Source organism: Ruditapes philippinarum, unplaced genomic scaffold, assembly GCF_026571515.1.
Source record: "Ruditapes philippinarum isolate M1 unplaced genomic scaffold, ASM2657151v2 ctg2206_1_1_1_1, whole genome shotgun sequence".
NCBI classification, from domain to species: Eukaryota; Metazoa; Mollusca; class Bivalvia; order Venerida; family Veneridae; genus Ruditapes; species Ruditapes philippinarum.
Window position 1 is genome coordinate 61,157 of NW_026856923.1, and position 18,844 is coordinate 80,000.

The 18,844-nt window shown below is 33.1% G+C and overlaps 1 protein-coding gene across 2 annotated transcripts in view; it reads left to right on the forward strand.

Annotated features, from left to right (window-relative positions):
- Positions 1-15,342: 15,342 nt before the first annotated feature.
- Positions 15,343-18,844, forward strand: part of LOC132748148 (interferon-induced protein 44-like) — a 20,445-nt gene continuing 16,943 nt past the window's right edge. The window contains exon 1 of one of the 2 annotated variants that reach the window (XM_060737696.1): positions 15,343-15,436. In XM_060737696.1, coding sequence (XP_060593679.1) covers positions 15,383-15,436 — 54 coding nt within the window. In that variant the 5' untranslated portion in view covers positions 15,343-15,382. The remainder of the gene's footprint in view (positions 15,437-18,844) is intronic. The other variant, XM_060737695.1, reaches the window with a different exon arrangement.

The window sequence follows — 18,844 nt, forward strand, 5'->3', positions numbered from 1 at the left end:
TACCTGTCTGACATAAATCGGCGCGTTTTCGAATGAAATATGGCAGACGAAAACGCTTTATATTCTAGAACAATTTTCTCATTTAATTAAGATGTTTTATAACACAGTCTCTTCTAAAATCGTATTTTATCATCTGGGTTAGCTGCAACTTAAAGGCTGCTGAGCTTCTCGTATTGTCGACAGTTGTTCTGTCTTATTCAAAATGTAAGTGTTATACAAACCTCTCTCACGTGTAGGTTTTCATAAAATTTGTTGTTTTAATGACGGTTGTGGAAGCTGTTAATATCCTGTAAATTAAGATAGTATTTGATACATTCGAGGGTTGTTGGATTTTTTAATTTTGAAATATATATTCACATTAATCAATGTGTTAGCTAGCGCATAGTATCGCTCAGGGTAGCAGGCTGACTGAGAGGTTCACACACTTGACTTATGATAGGAGGACTTGCTGGCAGTCTAAGTTTAAACCCTGCTAGGTTTGTGCTAGCTGGTGCTTCACTGGGCAAAAAAACTGAACAACCATTGCTGACGTTCCTATAAGAGATTGTAGAGAGTGTATGTAAGCGCCAACCTTTCTGCACTATCCTACTTAAATAAATTATGTTATGCATTATCCAAAGCAAACCCTTGACATGCGAGTTAAAGATTTAAACAAACAAAAATCATGTACAATTCATGTTAGATTTTTCTTTACACTATGCTAGAACATAAAGTACCAGATATATTGTTGTTATTTGCACTTATTATCCTGACTGTTAACACTATTATTATATACTTTACAGATACTGACAGATACTGATATAGATGAACAGAAATAAAACTGAAGATTGGGCTCATAATATTAATGATTTTGGCACTTTTTTATGTAGTGATGTGTGTTGTACCAACCTATTTGCCAAAGAAAACTTTGAATCAGAGGTCCGAACTTATTATTGAATATTTCAAACTTGGTTTCAAATACACCGAGATTCTAGGATTTTTATTAAATAGACATGAGGTTTTGTTGTCAATGCGGCAATTATATAGATTCCTAAAGAAGTTTAACCTAAAACGTCGGGGATTACAACCCTACAGCCATTGACAACATTCACAAAGAGCTGAATACTTGTGGACAAACTATGGGTTTTAGGTTTTTATGGCAACTGCTTCAAATTAATCATAATGTGAAGACTCATCAGGAAGTAATGGAGGTAATGAAGATTTTAGATCCTGAGGGCACTCTTCTGATCTGAGAAGAACCCATCGTCTCACAAGGCGTGTTTATTGTGCGAAAGGTCCCAAGTATATTTGCATTTAGATGGTTATTGCAAGTAAAATCATGGTATACAGTAAGACTGATCTGGTCAGAGGTATCGGATAAAACAATAATCCATACCTCATTTCAAAATAGTTTTTTAAATTCCCTGAAGTCAATTGAAAAGGCACTTCGTATCATACGCTGTGATGCTAGAACAGAAAACTCTGATGTATGCATTTTACAACAGTTCTTTCGGTACAATGCAATTGACACTTTTGCAAAACACAGAAGTGTTATTATTGGTAAAAGTACTTCCAATCAGAGAGTTGAACGTTTGTTGGGCTCTTTACGACAACAAGATTTACAGTGGTGGCTCAGCTTTTTTAAAGACTTGCGTGATTATTGACGATATGATAAACTCGACCCAGTCCATTCTGTTAATCTGAAATTTGGCTTCATGGATCTAATTCAAACACACCTTGATCAAATTGCTCAAAACTGAAATACTCACGCTATTAGACCCCAAAAGAATAACGAGCTCAATTATGGAATCCCAGTCGTAATGTTCTATTTACAAGAACTATTTGATAGTCAAGATTTCGGTACAAATGTTGATATACAAGACGTAATTTGTTGTCAACGGATGTATTCCATTCCGAAGAACAGAAATAAAGACTTTAAAGAATTGGCTCAACTCTTGAAACCGGATTTACAAATGGCACATGACGCTGAAACGGCATTGCAATTGTTTTTTCGAGCTCAGTGAATTGGTATGGTTAGCAGACAACCTGCTACTAAAACGACAAGTAACACGACTACACAGCTGTAAATATATAAATAGCTACTACAAATGTATGTAATTATGTCTCCACAACACTGTCAAACTGGGTTGAAATAGTTCGTCAACGCTTTGTTCTTTCTACATGGATGGAGGATTTTGAATTAATTTAGCACAAATGTTCACCATCATAAGATGTCTCCCGCATTTCCGCACTAAAGGTCAAAGTCACACTTAGAGGTTAAACGTCCACTTCTATATGAATGAGTGGGTTTTGAAATAACTTGGCACAAATGTCCACCATCACAGGACGAGGTGTCGCTATATACATCCGCATCCCTGAGTTGAAGGTCAAGGTCACTTGGACAGATTATAACTAATCTGTTATAACTTCTTTTTTATTTAAGCCAAAGCCTTGATGTCTTAACAAATTTTCAAATTTGGACAAAAGCAACCTTCGTCTGAAATGTCAACATTTGGTGTTGACCCATACTTGACATTGACCTTTATCATTAAAGGTTAGAGAAGTGTCTGCATACCGGGTACATCTTCTTACGATGGTGAACGTTTGTGCCAAATTATTTCAAAATTCCTCCATCTAATGTACATAGATTATACTACTGAACCTATTCCGGTAACTACCGCTATATCGCACTCAGTGGTGCCGCAGATATCTGCACCGAGCGGTCTGCCATCCAGTGGAGAAACCGGTACTCCTACAAGGCTAGGAAGATAAACAGAGACAGCCTTTTTCTGTGGAACATTAATAGACTATCCTCATTGATAATCGACAGTGATTTCTTTTCTTTTTTGATCAATTATGATATTATTCTTATGTTGATATATACAACTTTTGTTAATGTCCGCACCTCAAATTTAATAAAATTGCTAAACGTCATAGTGGTAGCGTACTAATATATACATGTATTCGCAATAAATATTTCAATCATGACAATAATGAGCTTGGTGTTTGGATTAATCACAAGAAACTCAAAAACTGAAACAGTCAATGACATTTGTGTTTTGCATATAAAAATACGAGAATTGCAGATATGGCTTATTCCGAGGGATCACTTTGTTTCGAGATTTTTATTACCATGGCGCGCCCACGAATGCTGTTGTAAGATTGGTGATGTAATCTGTTTAAAAATATATACATGTAATTGGAAATCCGTCAATCAATTTGTCCGACCAAATTTGACAGACAAGTCCCAATCCAAACAACACATATCATTTGTAGTTTATCTTACAACATGACGAAGACTTTAGGTCAACTGACAAGTTTAATTACAAATGTATGTCTAGAACAAAGTTCGCCCGTGCCTGCTCCTGTCTCATTAACAAAAGTACAAATTATCCGAGTCTCTTTAAATTGTTTTCAAACAGATAACATCAACAATATTCAAACAGCAGATGACGATGCGACATGGTAAGTAATGCCTGTCACACATATTTTAAAGAAACAAAGTCAATGGTCAGTGTCTCAGTACCGAACCAAAGTGTGTATATATATTAGAAAGTTTGAATGTTTAAGGTCAAAGCACTTAGGTTATATGACCATTTAAAGTCTTTGCACGTGTTGGTCATCGTTACCTAGACCTTTTGACCATTAACAGAATAATGGATGTGGTATGTTGAACTTATGAAGGTGCATTTACATATAAAGTTTGAAGGTCCAAGGTCAATGGGTCAATGTCACACTTAGAGGTCAAAGGTCAAATTGTGTTGTGATGTTTCGTGTCTCGAATATAAGTCATTCACTGATGATTGGATTTTCATATAACCTGGCAAAATTGTTCACCTCTACCAGATGTTTTGATACACACAGAGTCCACGCTTCAAGGTCATTGTCACACTTAGAAGTCAAAGGTCACATTTTTGTAAAACATTTTGTTTAATGAGTAAATGATGATGGGATGTTCAAATAGCCTAGCCAAATTTACAATATAAATAGAAATTGTGCTGCACGCCCAGGTCCCTCTTTCTATGACAAAGGTCTCAGAGACCAATTCATGAATTGTCAAAATGTGGTGCATTTTTGTTCATGTGGCACGGCATCACCGGCAGTAGTATGTCTCACATTGGCATGTAATTTCCTCAATGAGGTACATGCAAAGGTGTTTTTGGTTGCAAAGAAAAAGACCTCAAAGATTTCACTTTTATTTCTGAAACTAATTGTTTCATTTTTTAAACTATACAACGAACACATAAGCAAAGCAAGGGATGTTCGAAAATTATTGCCACATGACCTTTTTCTGGAAAACCAGTAAAGATATTATAAAGATTTGTTTTTGCACATTAAAGAATGTTCTTTCTGTTGAAGACTACGCATTTTTTTAAATCTTGCCGATAACCATTTGATTTTTTGCCCAGTATATAAAACCATACCCACTACTGATTTGAATCTACTGAATATAACATCGTGCATTGATTTTCGCAATATAATATGGTTGTAAAGCACAAAGATAAATGACTAGCAAATGCAATAAATTTTTTTATAACATCTCATTCTTTAATAGTTTTCCAGAAAAAAAGTCAAGTTACAACACTTTCCGAACTACCCTCGTTTTATTGGACCTTACAACGACCCATACAACTACACCTCCCTTCTTTCCAAAATAAGGACATATACCATTGTCTCTCCTCTTTACTAAGATTTTGCTGATATTTACTTATTATCACTATCAACATAAAAACCAAAAAGTTGTTCAATTATTATTAAACTACATACGATGATCAAACAATGACAAACAACAACGATAACAAATTAAATTACGGTGCATAGCATAAGCTTAAGTTACTACATGTAAAATAAATGTTGTTTTAAATAAGTTGTATGCAGTGTGTACGTTTGAAGAAAAAACTACACACCCAAAGCTTAATTACATGAATATCTATAACTTGGAATGCACATTGTGAAGAAATCTAGTAGTTTACATAAATGTGAATCTGTTTAGCAATAGTTAACTTAAGGTTACACTCTCAAAAGTACTTGATAGGAAAGATGATCAGACACACTGACACCACATTAAAATAAACAAACGCAATCTATAACAAATCGAGAAAAGTACTTAAAACGTAGACTATATTAAAATTAACTGATACAATTTAATGAACAAAAATAATCTATGTAAAAACTCGTTGTCTGCCATATTTCATTAAAAAACGCGCCGAATTATCATGTTCAACAGACAAGTCAAAAGTCACAAGTCAAAAGTTAAAAGTCACAAGTCACAAGTCAAAAGTCATAAGACACAAGTAAAAAGGGCAGGTTTATATGGAAGCACTGGAGGGCCCTTTTGACTTCTGACTTAATGACTTTTGACTATTGACTTGGGAGTTATGACTTGTGACTTCTAAGTTGTGACTTGTAATTTGTGATGATGCATTGCCGCTCATTTTTAAGCCAGGAGATGCAACATGGCGGACAGCGATTTGTCAGATGATGTAAGTTTTTATAGTTTGCTTGAATATTCTTCTTAAATAATGTAATTTAGCGATGTTATACATATCCATCAATAATCGGGCAATACAATTTGGAAGGTCTGTGTATTTTGTTCACTGATATCTAGATGCGTTTACCATAAGAAATTACCACTCTCTCTCTCAATGTGAGAAAAGTGACTCCTTTCAAGCCTGACGGGGGAACCGAGTCAAACTTCCATCAATCAAACAATCTATACTTAATGAAACTTTTAAGTACTAAAATTTAAATTTGCAGATAAGCTCGGGTTTTCAAAATATATGCCAAATCAGTTATTGGCTTCTTGTTAAGATTGAATTATTACAAATGCATTTAATGATATAAAATGATGATACTATGATAAGTGTTTATACAAGAATCGTTGTAATTATTCTATACAAGTATATATATACATAATTATTCTGACCACTATATATACATGTACATAAAGAAAGGTTGTCGGAATAATGGATTTCGTCTAGTGTAATAATGCCATTCACAAAACTAAAAAACAAAGAAACACTCTTCTTTAAATGACTGATAATGCATAAAATACAATTACACACCAAGTTTATTTATCAAGGTTATTCATCTGGTCCTCTCCATGTATATGAGAATTAGATTTATCACTGGATTCGGGTTGGTCAAACACATTCGACGTTCCCATATTTATAGTTAACTGTACATTACGGGAACAAAATGCCTCCTCAGATGAAAAAAACGGCATATTATATTTGAAAGCCAGAACTAGACCCAGGAGGCCATAAGTGGCTCAAAAACACCTTGGTTCAGCTAGCTAGTTATAATCAGCTAGACCTTGTCAGAAATCAAAATAATATAAAAAAATTGCTATCAGTAATACTATACAGAAAAACGTTAGGGCCATCGTGGTTGAACGTTATAATCCAGAGGGCGACAATGTGATAGTGCGACAACGCGATGGCGATAGTGAGAGAGTACAGTGACGATAGTACGATAGTGCGATGATGACAACGCGACAATGCAATGGCGACAATGCGATTACGACAGTGCGATTATGCGATGGCGACAATGCGATAGTACGATGACAATAATGTGATAGTCTATAGCATTGTCGTTCTCGTGTTATCGCGTTGTCGTCATCGTACTATCACCATCGTGTTGTCGCACTATCACATTGTCGCCTTCTGGAACATAACGTACAACCACGATGGCCATAACGGTATTCCGTAATACTGTGCTTTTCGCCTCATAGATTCATTGAATTTAAGGTTACTTGAAAGAAGAATTAACTTTGGTAACGTTAGTCCTTCTTCAGTTTTTAATTGTGCTTAGGCCAAATCAAAAAATATGTTGGTTTGTAGTGTCCGCTACCTTCCCATCTTCAATTCCTTTAGGTCATCGACGTGATTTTGCTTTATTTACCGATATGTATACCCTGTTCTCTCGTCTCTCTCGTCCACCCCTCTCTCCTTCCCGATGCTTCTTCTCGTCAACCCCTGCCTTCGCTTCTCTCCTCTCGTCGGCTCGTTCCAGCTTCCTCTCGCTCCTTCTCCTTTCATCCCGCACAGACCCCACTTCTCCTTCTATCTGCCTCTCTCGCACACCCTTTACCTACCACTCTCCCTTCCTTCGCCTACTCCTGCTCTTCCCTCCCGAAATGCCCTCTATCCGCGTCTTGTTTCTCCTCCCAGCGCCTCTCTCTACCCCTACTCTTCTCTCTCCCTCGCGCTGCTGCATCTCTCTTCTCCGCGTCCTCTCCTCGAGTCTGTCTTATCTCGTCCTCCGTTCTTTTCTCGCTGTTCTTCACGATCTCGCGACTTCTTCTCTCTCGTTCCCTCGCTTTCCAGTCTGCCGCTCGCTCTGCCTCTCCTCCACTCCCATAATGCTTACTTTCCCCTTAATAAAGAATATGCCATTTGTAATAAAGATTAGTAAACGGAATAATATTTGCTATGTTTTATTAAAACAACTAAACCATGTGTAATCTGATTATCTCATGACAGTAAACTTTGTGTCGTTAATGGTTAGTATTAGAAAATTGTAATTCTGAAAACTTCAAAGTTATTGAGAATGTTTTGAATGAAGTACACAAATCACAAAATACTCTATCTCTTGTGCAATAGTGATTAAATAATATTATTGAAACACCAAGTAAGCAATGTTGATCAAAATGAAGCACAAAATGAAGCACCTTTCGAAATGTTATCCTTTTTTTTTTAATTTACAGGGCATACATAAGGAAAAACGTATAAAGGAAGTCATATAACAACATTAAAAATAGAAAGGCAAAGAAGAAAAAACAGCCCCCAACTACTACTAGTTCGCTGCTCCAAGATTACTACTTCATATTTGGACATTACATTCCTTTGGACACTACCTTTCACAGGCGCATACCTTGATGACCTTGAGCCCTGGATGACATTGACCTTGAACATAGAATTTTCTAATAAAAACTTTAACATTGGCTATAACTTCCTCAATTAGTAAACATGTTTACCTCATATTTGGACATAACAATTTCTTTGGACATTACCTTTCATCAGACGCACTCCTTGATGACCTTGACCCCTGGATGACATTGACCTTGAACATAGAATTTTCTAAAGACTTTAATATTGGCCCATAACTTCCTCGTTAGTGAACATGTTTACTTCATATTTGAACACAACATTCCTTAGGACATGAACTTTCTGCAGGTACACACATTGATGACCTTGACCCCAGGATGACCTTGACCTTGAACATAGCACTTTCTAAAAAATTTAACATTGTCAAAGCGCGCTTCGGGGACATTGTCATCTTACAGTGACAGTTCTTACTATGATATGTAATTGTACCTGGTGATTTTTAAACACTGATTTTTTTTACTTCAATTGTTTATTGCTAAATAAAAGTTCTCTTTTAAATCAATACTGATTTTTTTCTACTTCAATTGTTTATTGTTTAATAAAAGTTCTTTTTTAAATCAATATTATAATAAATACTAACATTTTTAAAAAGATATTGTCATGTTGTGCTTTTAGAACACAATTGTGTTAATCGTCCTTGATTTTACATCCTGTAATTTATAGCTGCTCGACTATTCGAAGATTAAGGAGAGCTTTCACCTCATCCGGGTGTCGGCGTTAGTTTAATGTTCTGTTCAATTTTTCATAACACATCCATTATGTTCCAAGTCCTTAAGATATCGCTTTGAAATTTTGCAGACTTGTTAACCACCATGACCCAACCCCTAGACATGGGTAGATAACTCTGTCAAGCATTTTTGTTAAAATTGACTGCCCTTGTCGACTAAGATGGTTTTTCTTACTACCCAAGAACTAAGAACAGTTGAGTGTGGTGCCCATGACGCTCTTATTTTATTTTTTAATTTGCGTGAGCTTAAGTAGAAGCTTTGCTCTGAGAATGATATTGTTTGTCATCTAGAGGAAAATATAACAAAAAGAATCACTTTCCGTGTGCTGGTGTCTCGTATCCAAAGCTGTGCTATGTCAATCTTAAATTTGCTAGAGTAAAATAGGACTGGTGGAATAAGAACAAAAAAAAACATAGTTTTGGTGCATGACCTTGCCCTACACGGGCGCTTTAATACTAAGGCTAGAAAAAAGTCTAGTTGTTTTAATCCATTTTGAGGGCTTATTGCGAAACGGTTTGTAACTTAAACTAGATAAAGAAGGAGAATACAACTGTTTTGCACCAAACCCTCGAATTATATTTTTAGTTGCATTTTATGACACACGTACAGCTTCATGACGGTTTAATATCTGTTCCTTTGTCAATACCCAAACCATATATTAATTTCATGCATTTGTAATAGAGGTCGATACGTAAAAAGTCAATACCACAAGTGTTTGAAGTCACTACTCACAAGTAGGAAGTCAAAAGTCACAAGTAGGATGTCACAAGTAAGAAAGTCAAAAGTCAACAAATAGGAAGTCTCTAGTCAGAAATACGAAAGTCACAAGTCAGACCATTGTGCACGAAGTGTCATTGCAATATCGTTTAAAACGTCCTTAGCTTTACAAATGCGTCATCCTGGAAATTCTTGAAGCTGACATTACCACGTATAACTACCTATTCATCCTAATAAGAGCCAATACTTCTATAAGCGCCCATCCGTTCTTTTCCATTTGTAAGTGGTTAAGCGCCCAGGATACGAGAATATCAAATGCGAGATATTAACAAAATTTGTATAGCTGTGACTATTACATATTGTATACTTTTGTAAGACCTGACTCCTAATAAGCGCCCACCTTACACAATTTTCTAAGCGCCCTGGGCAATTACTAGGAAGAATACGGTAGTACTGGCTAGATATCCTGTGCAAGTTTCGTACTAGGGCGTTTGGTCTACAAAGATGAACGTGGAGGCAGTGAATATATTTTAATAGCCAGATTCTAATTAACTGAAAGTTAAAGTATATAGGCCCATAGTAAGTCTGCACACCTGCACAGACTAATTCGGTCTACACTTGTCACAGGTCCGTAGTTTTTCTTGACTGAAACGTTAACGGTTACAAACAGACCTTTGTGAGCCATGATGTATTTGAACGTAGAAATAACATTTGACTTTCGTGACATATTCGTTTGTTATAATTGACTGTCAAACATAAGAATAAACATATACCACTTACGTTATGAACTATAAAATATATTATACTATAATTTACAACATCATCACGATCATCATCCTTAATATAGTTATCATCATCGTCATGATTATAATCATTATTATCGAAATCAACTTCTGCGTATCATCAACAACATAATTATTTAAATTATAAAGTCGATCATCATCATGAGGAGCAGCATCATGACAATCATCATTACAGTCAACATACTTTTAATGATAATCATGATGATGTAGATGATGATGATGATAATGATGGATCGTGTTGATCATTTGTTCTCTCACAACAACTTTATGGCTTAAAAAGACTTCAGTCTTCATACGAGTTTGCCAATATATCATTCAACTCCAGGAACAAATTCAATGCTGAATCGGCATCTACTGGCATTTGGAGGTCGGGCTTTAACATATCAACCAATTCGCTGAATTCGCCAAACTTTCTCTTTAGAACTGAATAAATGTTTTTATAACAGGTCACATCACGTTTGTCAACCACCGTACCATAATCAAGCGAGCAAAACGTTTCAGGTAAAAAATACATTATGTCAGGTTTTCCGTAATGTGCGTCGGAACTGTGCTGAGGTCTAATTTCATGTACATTCCACTGTTGAGCAATTCTATCCAGGTGTGTTTGTATTAGGTTCATAAAACAAAATTTCAAATTTTCACAATGTATCTGGTCGAGTTCATTGAAACGACCAGAATCACGCAAATCCCTTGCTGACGTAGCGTACCCCACAATCTTTCAATGCGCTGTTTAGAAGTGCTTCTTCCAACAATAACGCTGCGACTACCAGCAAAGTGGTCGGTTGCTTCATTCCGAAAGAACTGCTGTAGAAGACAAGCAACACTGTTTTCTGTTCCAGCATCGCAACGAAGTATGCGAGGTGTTTTTTCAATGCGCTTCAATGCATCCAAATAATATATCGCAATCAGTTTTGGATCGTTTTAGTGTCAGAAACTTCTAACCAGATAACTTTCCTGCTAAAACCATCTACCGCTACGTGCATACAAAATCCAAATGGTTTCAACTTATCATAACCATCTAAATGCAAAATATTGTTTGGCCCTTTTGCAAAATAGAAACGTCTTTTAAGTCGATGTGTTTTTCTCATTTCAACAACATTTGGATCTATTGCTTTCATTATGTCCATAACATCTTTATGGCTTACATCCATATTTTGATTCACTTTCAGGCGGCGCCATATCGTCCGATAACCGACAGACTGTCCACTATAATGCATTACGAACAATGTATTTCAACTGCGATTGCAAATGTACACCTCAACGTTTCAGGTTCAACTTCTTCAAGATTCTTTTTAGCTGACGGAGTGACAACAAAATACCATGCTTAAGTAGCAAATATCCAAGAATTTCACTGTATTTAAAACCTTGTTTGAAATATTCTTCAATGAATGATGCTTTATCAACAGTCGGAGACGACAAAGGCAGGTAAGCTGGCACCATACCAGCTGTTATCTTCAACAGAGTGCACAGAAAACAACACGCAAACACGAATTTCATATTTTGGCACAACACAGCCATCTTCGCTCATTACATGCTCTCTTAAAGTGTGGTTTAAGTCATTAATTTCACAACTAAGAAGTAATAAGTCTTGAGTTAAAAGTCAAAACTCCCAAGTCAAAAGTCATAACTACCAAGTCAAAAGTCATTAAGTCAGAAGTCAAAAGGGCCCTCCAGTGCTTCCATAGGTTTATGCTTCCATACATTTTACTATAATCCGAGCACGATAAGAACAGTCTATTATAGTACGGAACAATACATTTTAAAATGAAATGTTACACGTCCTGATTGATTGTACTTTTGACTGATAATAATAAAAGTGGGGATTAAATGTCTCAATAGCTAAATCGGTAGAGCACTAAATTCTGAAGAATCCTACTTCATGGCAGAAGAAAAGAAATTCCTTCAGTATTATTCAATTAAGAAACTACATTATCATAATGTGTTTTTTTATTTAATCGATTATTTATCATTGTACTTTTATATCAAAGTATCTTCATCTCTTTATTCCTCTATCTCACTTTTTCATTTCTTATGAAAGTATGAATATTTTAACACAGTTAAGGAGAAACAAAAGTACAATATCTTTAAGTTCCTATTAGTAATAATGTATTTATTTTTTCTCAGCAGAAAGAATTAAAACTTGAAAAAATAAAAGTTTCCTCAAGGTTTCGAACCCACTAGCTTAACTAATTTTCATATTAATAAGCGGTCATACTTACTGCGAAGATTCAACTCGTAAAATATTATCCATAGAAGCTAAATAGTAATTTAAAACACTGAACAGCTTGAAGTTTATATGTACGTATTTATAAAATTAATTTGTCGAGCGGCTGTGCCGCGCCTTTAAAATACGTACTGCCCTATACCTAGATTATGCTTCAACTGACGAAATTTATGTTTATCGTGCTCGATTATATATATAATTTTACACTCGCAAATTACCACATAAACCAATTTAATACAAATCAATGTTGTCAAGTATTGAACATAATAGCGTTAAAATAACAACATGGAAACATTCAATACATCCTGGTATCTATTTTTCACCTGAATAAAGACTTATTAGCACTGGTGCACACTCCAAATCCCAACCATCTATCCTTTTTTCAACATTTCATTCAGGGTATGATCTGAATCAATTCTAAAATTATTGTTGTATAAATATTTATGCAAATGTTTTTTTATCAAAAAATAAAAAAAATACTTCATTTAATCCCGATGATATTGTTTTTACTGTAAACTTTAAAGTTGACAGGCCGCTGGGCCACTGGACCGCTAGGCTGCCATAAAAATTTCAAGAAATATCTTTAAAACTACTAGGTCGCTGACTTTACGTCGTCAGGCCGCTGGGCCGCCAACCAACTTCACGCCGCTAGGCCGCCAATTTCACATATCTATCATATTCACCAAACCGAAACAGATGTCGTGTTAGTTAATAATATTTTTATATCTTAAATTCAAATGTCCAATATTTCAACTAAAACAATGAATCATGCTTGAGAAATTGCCGCCAGGGTTATGCGAATTTTTTAATTGTGAGGAGAGTGCTATAAAACGTTGCAAGAACTTATTAAAGTATTCTTATTGTCAATCTTATAATGCGGGATATATAAATGCATTCTTCATTTTTGACGTTCTTTTAAAGGGGGTAGTGATAAATTAAGACTGTTGCCATTTGTGAATAAAGTTAGCTTTGTGTTTGTACAACGGGAATTCTGAAAGTATAATTATCTCCAGAAATTACTTTTTTAAAGAAATGTTATATGTTCGAAAGTATTATCGTTTTACTTGTATAATATGTTATTTATTTCAATATTTTCAAGCGTGTTAGTAAATGTGAGTGTTCCGTCTTGTTAAATCATGTCGCATTTATTTACGGCGTATTGTTTCAGTCTAAATAAAAAGATTTAAACCCAGTTAAGTGCTCCGTCTCGTTTACTTATTTACAAAAGGTATTTTATCTTTCGTCGTTGTTTCAACGAACAAATTGAATTTGCCTTTCTGTCTTTTAATTAACACAAACCACAGCATGGTAGTTCATGAGCACGCACGACAGTAAGCTAGCTTTATTTCTATTCAAAATTATCGACTGGTCACTTAATTCACAAATTTATAATATATATATTACAGATTATAAAAACTAGAAATACTAAAATAAATCGATACGTTAGATTAAGAACAAATCATTTCCTGACTTATAACTGATCGCAATTTATTTATTTTTTTGCCTCCTGAAATATTGGCAATTAAAAAAAATCCGAATAAAATTGGAAACGAAAATACAAATAACCACACCCCCCATAAAAAAAATAAAATAAAAATAATTATATAAAATTCATAGTATTGTTTTATCAACTTGAAATTCATAGATCATTTATAATTGATCACATTGAGGAAAAGTTTAGTGAATACAACTTAAGGTATGTTGCATAATTTTATATTAATCCTCTTTTCATTTTTCATACTTTATTCTTGTCTCAATACTAAAAAAAGTGAATTTTCTGCTTTTATCATATCATTGTTATTATATTGAAAATGTGATTAAATAATCAATTTGATCTAATATGCGAATTACCGCCTTTCATAAAGTATTAATCAACGTATATGTCAGAATAAGTGTTTTGAATACTGTGCCCATTCGGTACACATGTCGTCACGGATAATGGATATAGGAATTTTCTTTTTATTTGTCGTAACTTATAGCAGAATAATAGATTACATAAACTAAACTGTACGAATTGATACAATGAGTAATTTAATCAAGTTAAATGTCATTTTCATTCCATAATTTATCACTGAACATTTCTACGTACATGCAATTATTATCTTCATAATTCTTCCCATCAAGACATAACACAATAACTTTAGTTCAAGACACTAATGGATGCAGAAAACTTTCAATGTATTTTGGTAAAATGAACTAGAGTAATAAGAAGCTTTCGAGATGCAGAAAAAAATTATGTAACCCTAATATATTGTCTACATGGTCAGTAATTACAGAAAACGCATTTTGGAAACAGAGAAAAATATTTTACTGCCATTATTCTGTTCTGCTTAATTATTGTTCGAACAGACGCCCTCAAAAATAAACACACAAAAAACATACTAAAAATTACCGAAGTGCATAAACGATTCTTTTAGACTGTTGTTATAGGTTAACAATTCTGCTTTTATAAAATATGCTTAAGATACACTGAAAACAAAACACCAAGTAGCTGAATGATTTTGTTTTCAAAATAAAACTTTGATACAAATATCGTATTTCTCGTCTTTTGACATGGTAAAATAGAATTCTGCTTTAGAAACTGAGTGCAATTTAGCAATAAATATTGACAATCCCAGGTCTACACGTATAATTTTATGAAAACTGTTTTCGGTACATGTTAAGTTAAACCTTTTGATTTAATTATGCACGCTAATCTTAATCTTAAAGTCTTAATTCAAATTCTATCATATCTGAAACAGAGTAAATACAGGGTTTTCAAAGTAAAAACATAACAAAATCACAATTTCCACTTACCTCTTCTAATCTGAAGTCTATTATTCCCAAAAATGATAGTCTTTCCCCCTTATTTAAACGTTCCTCCTTTTTTAACACTTCACTTGAAACACTGTTCTATATTTAGCCAATGTCTTCACAAAACACTTTGCAATTACGTATCCTGGTAGGAAAATGATTGAAATGAAAAATCATAAATGGGCGATTACTAACTTAACGCAACCAATGGAATAACTGCTTTTGAATTATATAAAGTCGCAACGAGTGATGTTGCACGCACTTCCGATATTTGGAATAAAGCTATGGGTGGAGGAAATTCAAGTAAGCATAATTTTGATGCTAACATAAATTTAATATTTATATATCATTATCATAACAATTTATTTAAATTTCTATGTCTAATTTTAGTTTAAACATTTTTCTTTTGTAATACCGCACTTTGGGCCCCATTGTTGATCACAGGTACACATGCAATTTTTAACATCAGACAAGCGACCGGACATTGGGGTCAGAAATTTGTTTCTCATAAACATGAATTTAAGTGATATTTTAAAGTAATAACATGTAGTTAGATGCCAATGGTTAACTAAAAATAAGGAATGAAGTAGGTGAAATATATTGAGTCGGATAACAATAGCAGACGATACATTATTTTATTTTGTTATATCTAAGTATTGCATTTTGCACTTTAATATATTTCTTTTTTAAATATTTGATTAGGCCTGTATGTCTCATAGAATAGAGGCTTTAAAGTGAGATATGTAGATATGTTCCATGTGTATTGAGTGTAATAACATCTTTTTAAATTGAGATTATGGTAATCTTTTTATAGTCAATTTTAGATGATTGAATATATATAAAAGAAAATGAATGTTATAATAATGATCAGCCAACAGATAGTTGAATAAGACATAGTCAGCCTAAATTAGAAAAAGATTGTCCAACTATTTTAATGAATTTAAAAAAAACAAAAACAGTTCTATTCCGATGGATATTTCCTTTGGCCACTTCTGGTTCATGCGAAGAAAAAGATAAGATTGAAAGGAATCATATTGCAATATATAAACTTATTTTGACGTTCACCTGTTCTGTTGCATTATCTCCTGGAATTGGCAAAATATCAATTTAAGCTTTCCCATCCACTAGCTTTAAGCGCCGTTAAGTGACACACATATTTCAAGGTGATTTAATACCATAGGATCTGGTGACGACTCATTGAAAAATCTGGATTTTTTCGGCCGAAGGCCGTCTGCTTTCGATTGGACTTTCTGTAATATTTACAGAAAAGAACTGAATATTTGTATGAATTTCATTGGTTATTTTCAAATTACCAATTTGAAATCTCGGGATCTCGTTGGTCATAGTAAAATAGTGAAAATTAGTAAAATTAGTAAAATAACATAAAGGATTTTCTGACATGATATACGTCTTATTTATTAATCTAAAGGAGTTCTGGAAACTAACTATCTGCATTCATAAGTTCTTTTACAATTAAGTTAAGTTTCAAATACTTCAGTTCTTTTTAACCAAGTCTTTTTCTTCACATCTAAAGTTATATATTACCATGCATCCTCCTACAAATTATTTTACGCTGCTTTCATGAGTTACAAACTTGTCAAAATTTCCAAAGGTGTTGCTTAAGCGTTGATTCGGGTATTTCGTATCTAAAAAAATTGTGATTTATATTTTTTCTATTAAAATTTCGATTTGATTGAACTTCAAGTACTTAAATATTTTTCTTTGAGCTCATTAAAAACGACATTCACAATAATAAAAATTAAAGAATAACATGACGGTTACAATGAACCGAACCGAAAAAAAGAGTACGAGATATATTGTTTTGTTTGTAGTTCTTATGGGCGTTTTTTGTTTTCGGTAACGAAAGAACGCGAATTAATCTGTGCCATACTTCAAATCCAAATGTTACTTTTGCTGTAACTTCTTCATTTCTATTTTAAACTTAAAATAACATAAAAAAATAATTTTCTAAAGAGATTTTAAAAAGCATGTGTTGCAGCGATTTTAAATATGACAATCTTCGTTATGAATAAATATAATTCTGATCTAATAAATAATTTTTAAAAAAGCTTCAAAACTCCGACTTTATATTAATGTGTTACATTAATTGTACCTTCACTTAGTGTTCAAGACAGTTGTGATTTTAGATATTGATAATACATATTTGTGTTTGTTATGTTTTGTCAGAGATGTAAATAGATGTGAATTGATGTGTCATTTCTCCTTAAATTAGAATAACACTTTCTTAACAAATCGAAGCGTTTGAAGGTAAGTTGATAATTACATAATGGTTATTTATAAAAGTGCAACCACGTAGAGTTTCTTTTATTAGCGAAAAATATAATTTATATTATAGGAATAGTGCACGTGTGTGATTATATCGTGCCAAAGAAATAACGGTAGTACCTTGATTATAATGCGTACGATCTTATAATAAATCAAACTTATTTGAATTTTGTAAAGTAAAATACTATTTTCTCCGAAAGCAATTTTGCCTCTAAATGTGTCTTTATCTGAGGGTTTATGTAAACTTTTAAAATGTTTTAATGTTAAACAAGATCTCGGAAAACAAATGGTAATACATAATTACGCGACAGTGGAGTCGTGATAATTACACGTATGGTTTTATATTTAATCAAACATACTTGAATTAAACATATTGTTTTCCAAAATGAACTATGTCAAGTTATTTTCTTTCTTTCTTTTTACATATACTTTTTATTATCCAACACAGGAGCATCTTGAAAAAAATATATGTTGCAGGGAATTAAAAAGAAAGAAAGAAGAAACAAGCGTCCACTCTTATCCACTCAAATCTTATTTCATTTTTTGTTTTTTAAATAAATATATTCCTGTCATTATACTTGTTCATGTGGAAAAATATATTTTAATTATAAAGAAACAAATATTTAACTGGATCAAAATTATCTGTGTCATATCTGGAGGAATTTACAGCATAAAACGCCTTTATGCACTAAAACACGTGCCGTTTGATGTGTTCGCCATTCGTATCATAATAATAATAATAATAATAATAATAATAATAATAATAATAATAATAATAATAATAATAAAATCTTTATTTATAGAAGGTAACATACAAAGTTCACAGTAACAAGTACACTTATTTTCAGTATGGCCTTCTGATTTAACAATAACAAAGAAAAAAATGTAGAATTATACAAATATTTAAAATCTTTTGGTATGTATAAAAAAGAAAAAAAATAATGTAAAGGTTAGATAATTTTTATTCATTCATCCGACTGACACTCATATTAATTATGGTAATTAAAGATAAACTCGTAATGATTAAAAAAAAATAGAAAAAAAATGATGATATTAACATTTACAACAATTAAACTATAAAGTCATCAATTTTCATCATGTATCTAACTGTAAACTTAGAAAATAAATTTTACAGTTGTTTTTGAAAGATTGTAAAGTCGAACATTGTTTGATAGTAATTTATTCCAAACGTCAATACTGAAATAAGAAAAAGAATCCTTTAAATAATTTGTATGAGGTATACTTTTCAGTACAAGATCTTTATGAGCGATTGAGCGTAAATTATGTAATTCATTGTGAGAGAAACTAAAAATTTCACTCATATATAATATTATATTATTATCTAATGGTAGAACTTTTGTGCGAATGCTATGTTTTCCCAAAACACGGGAATATATTAAAAAAGCACATTTTACTGGGATTTTG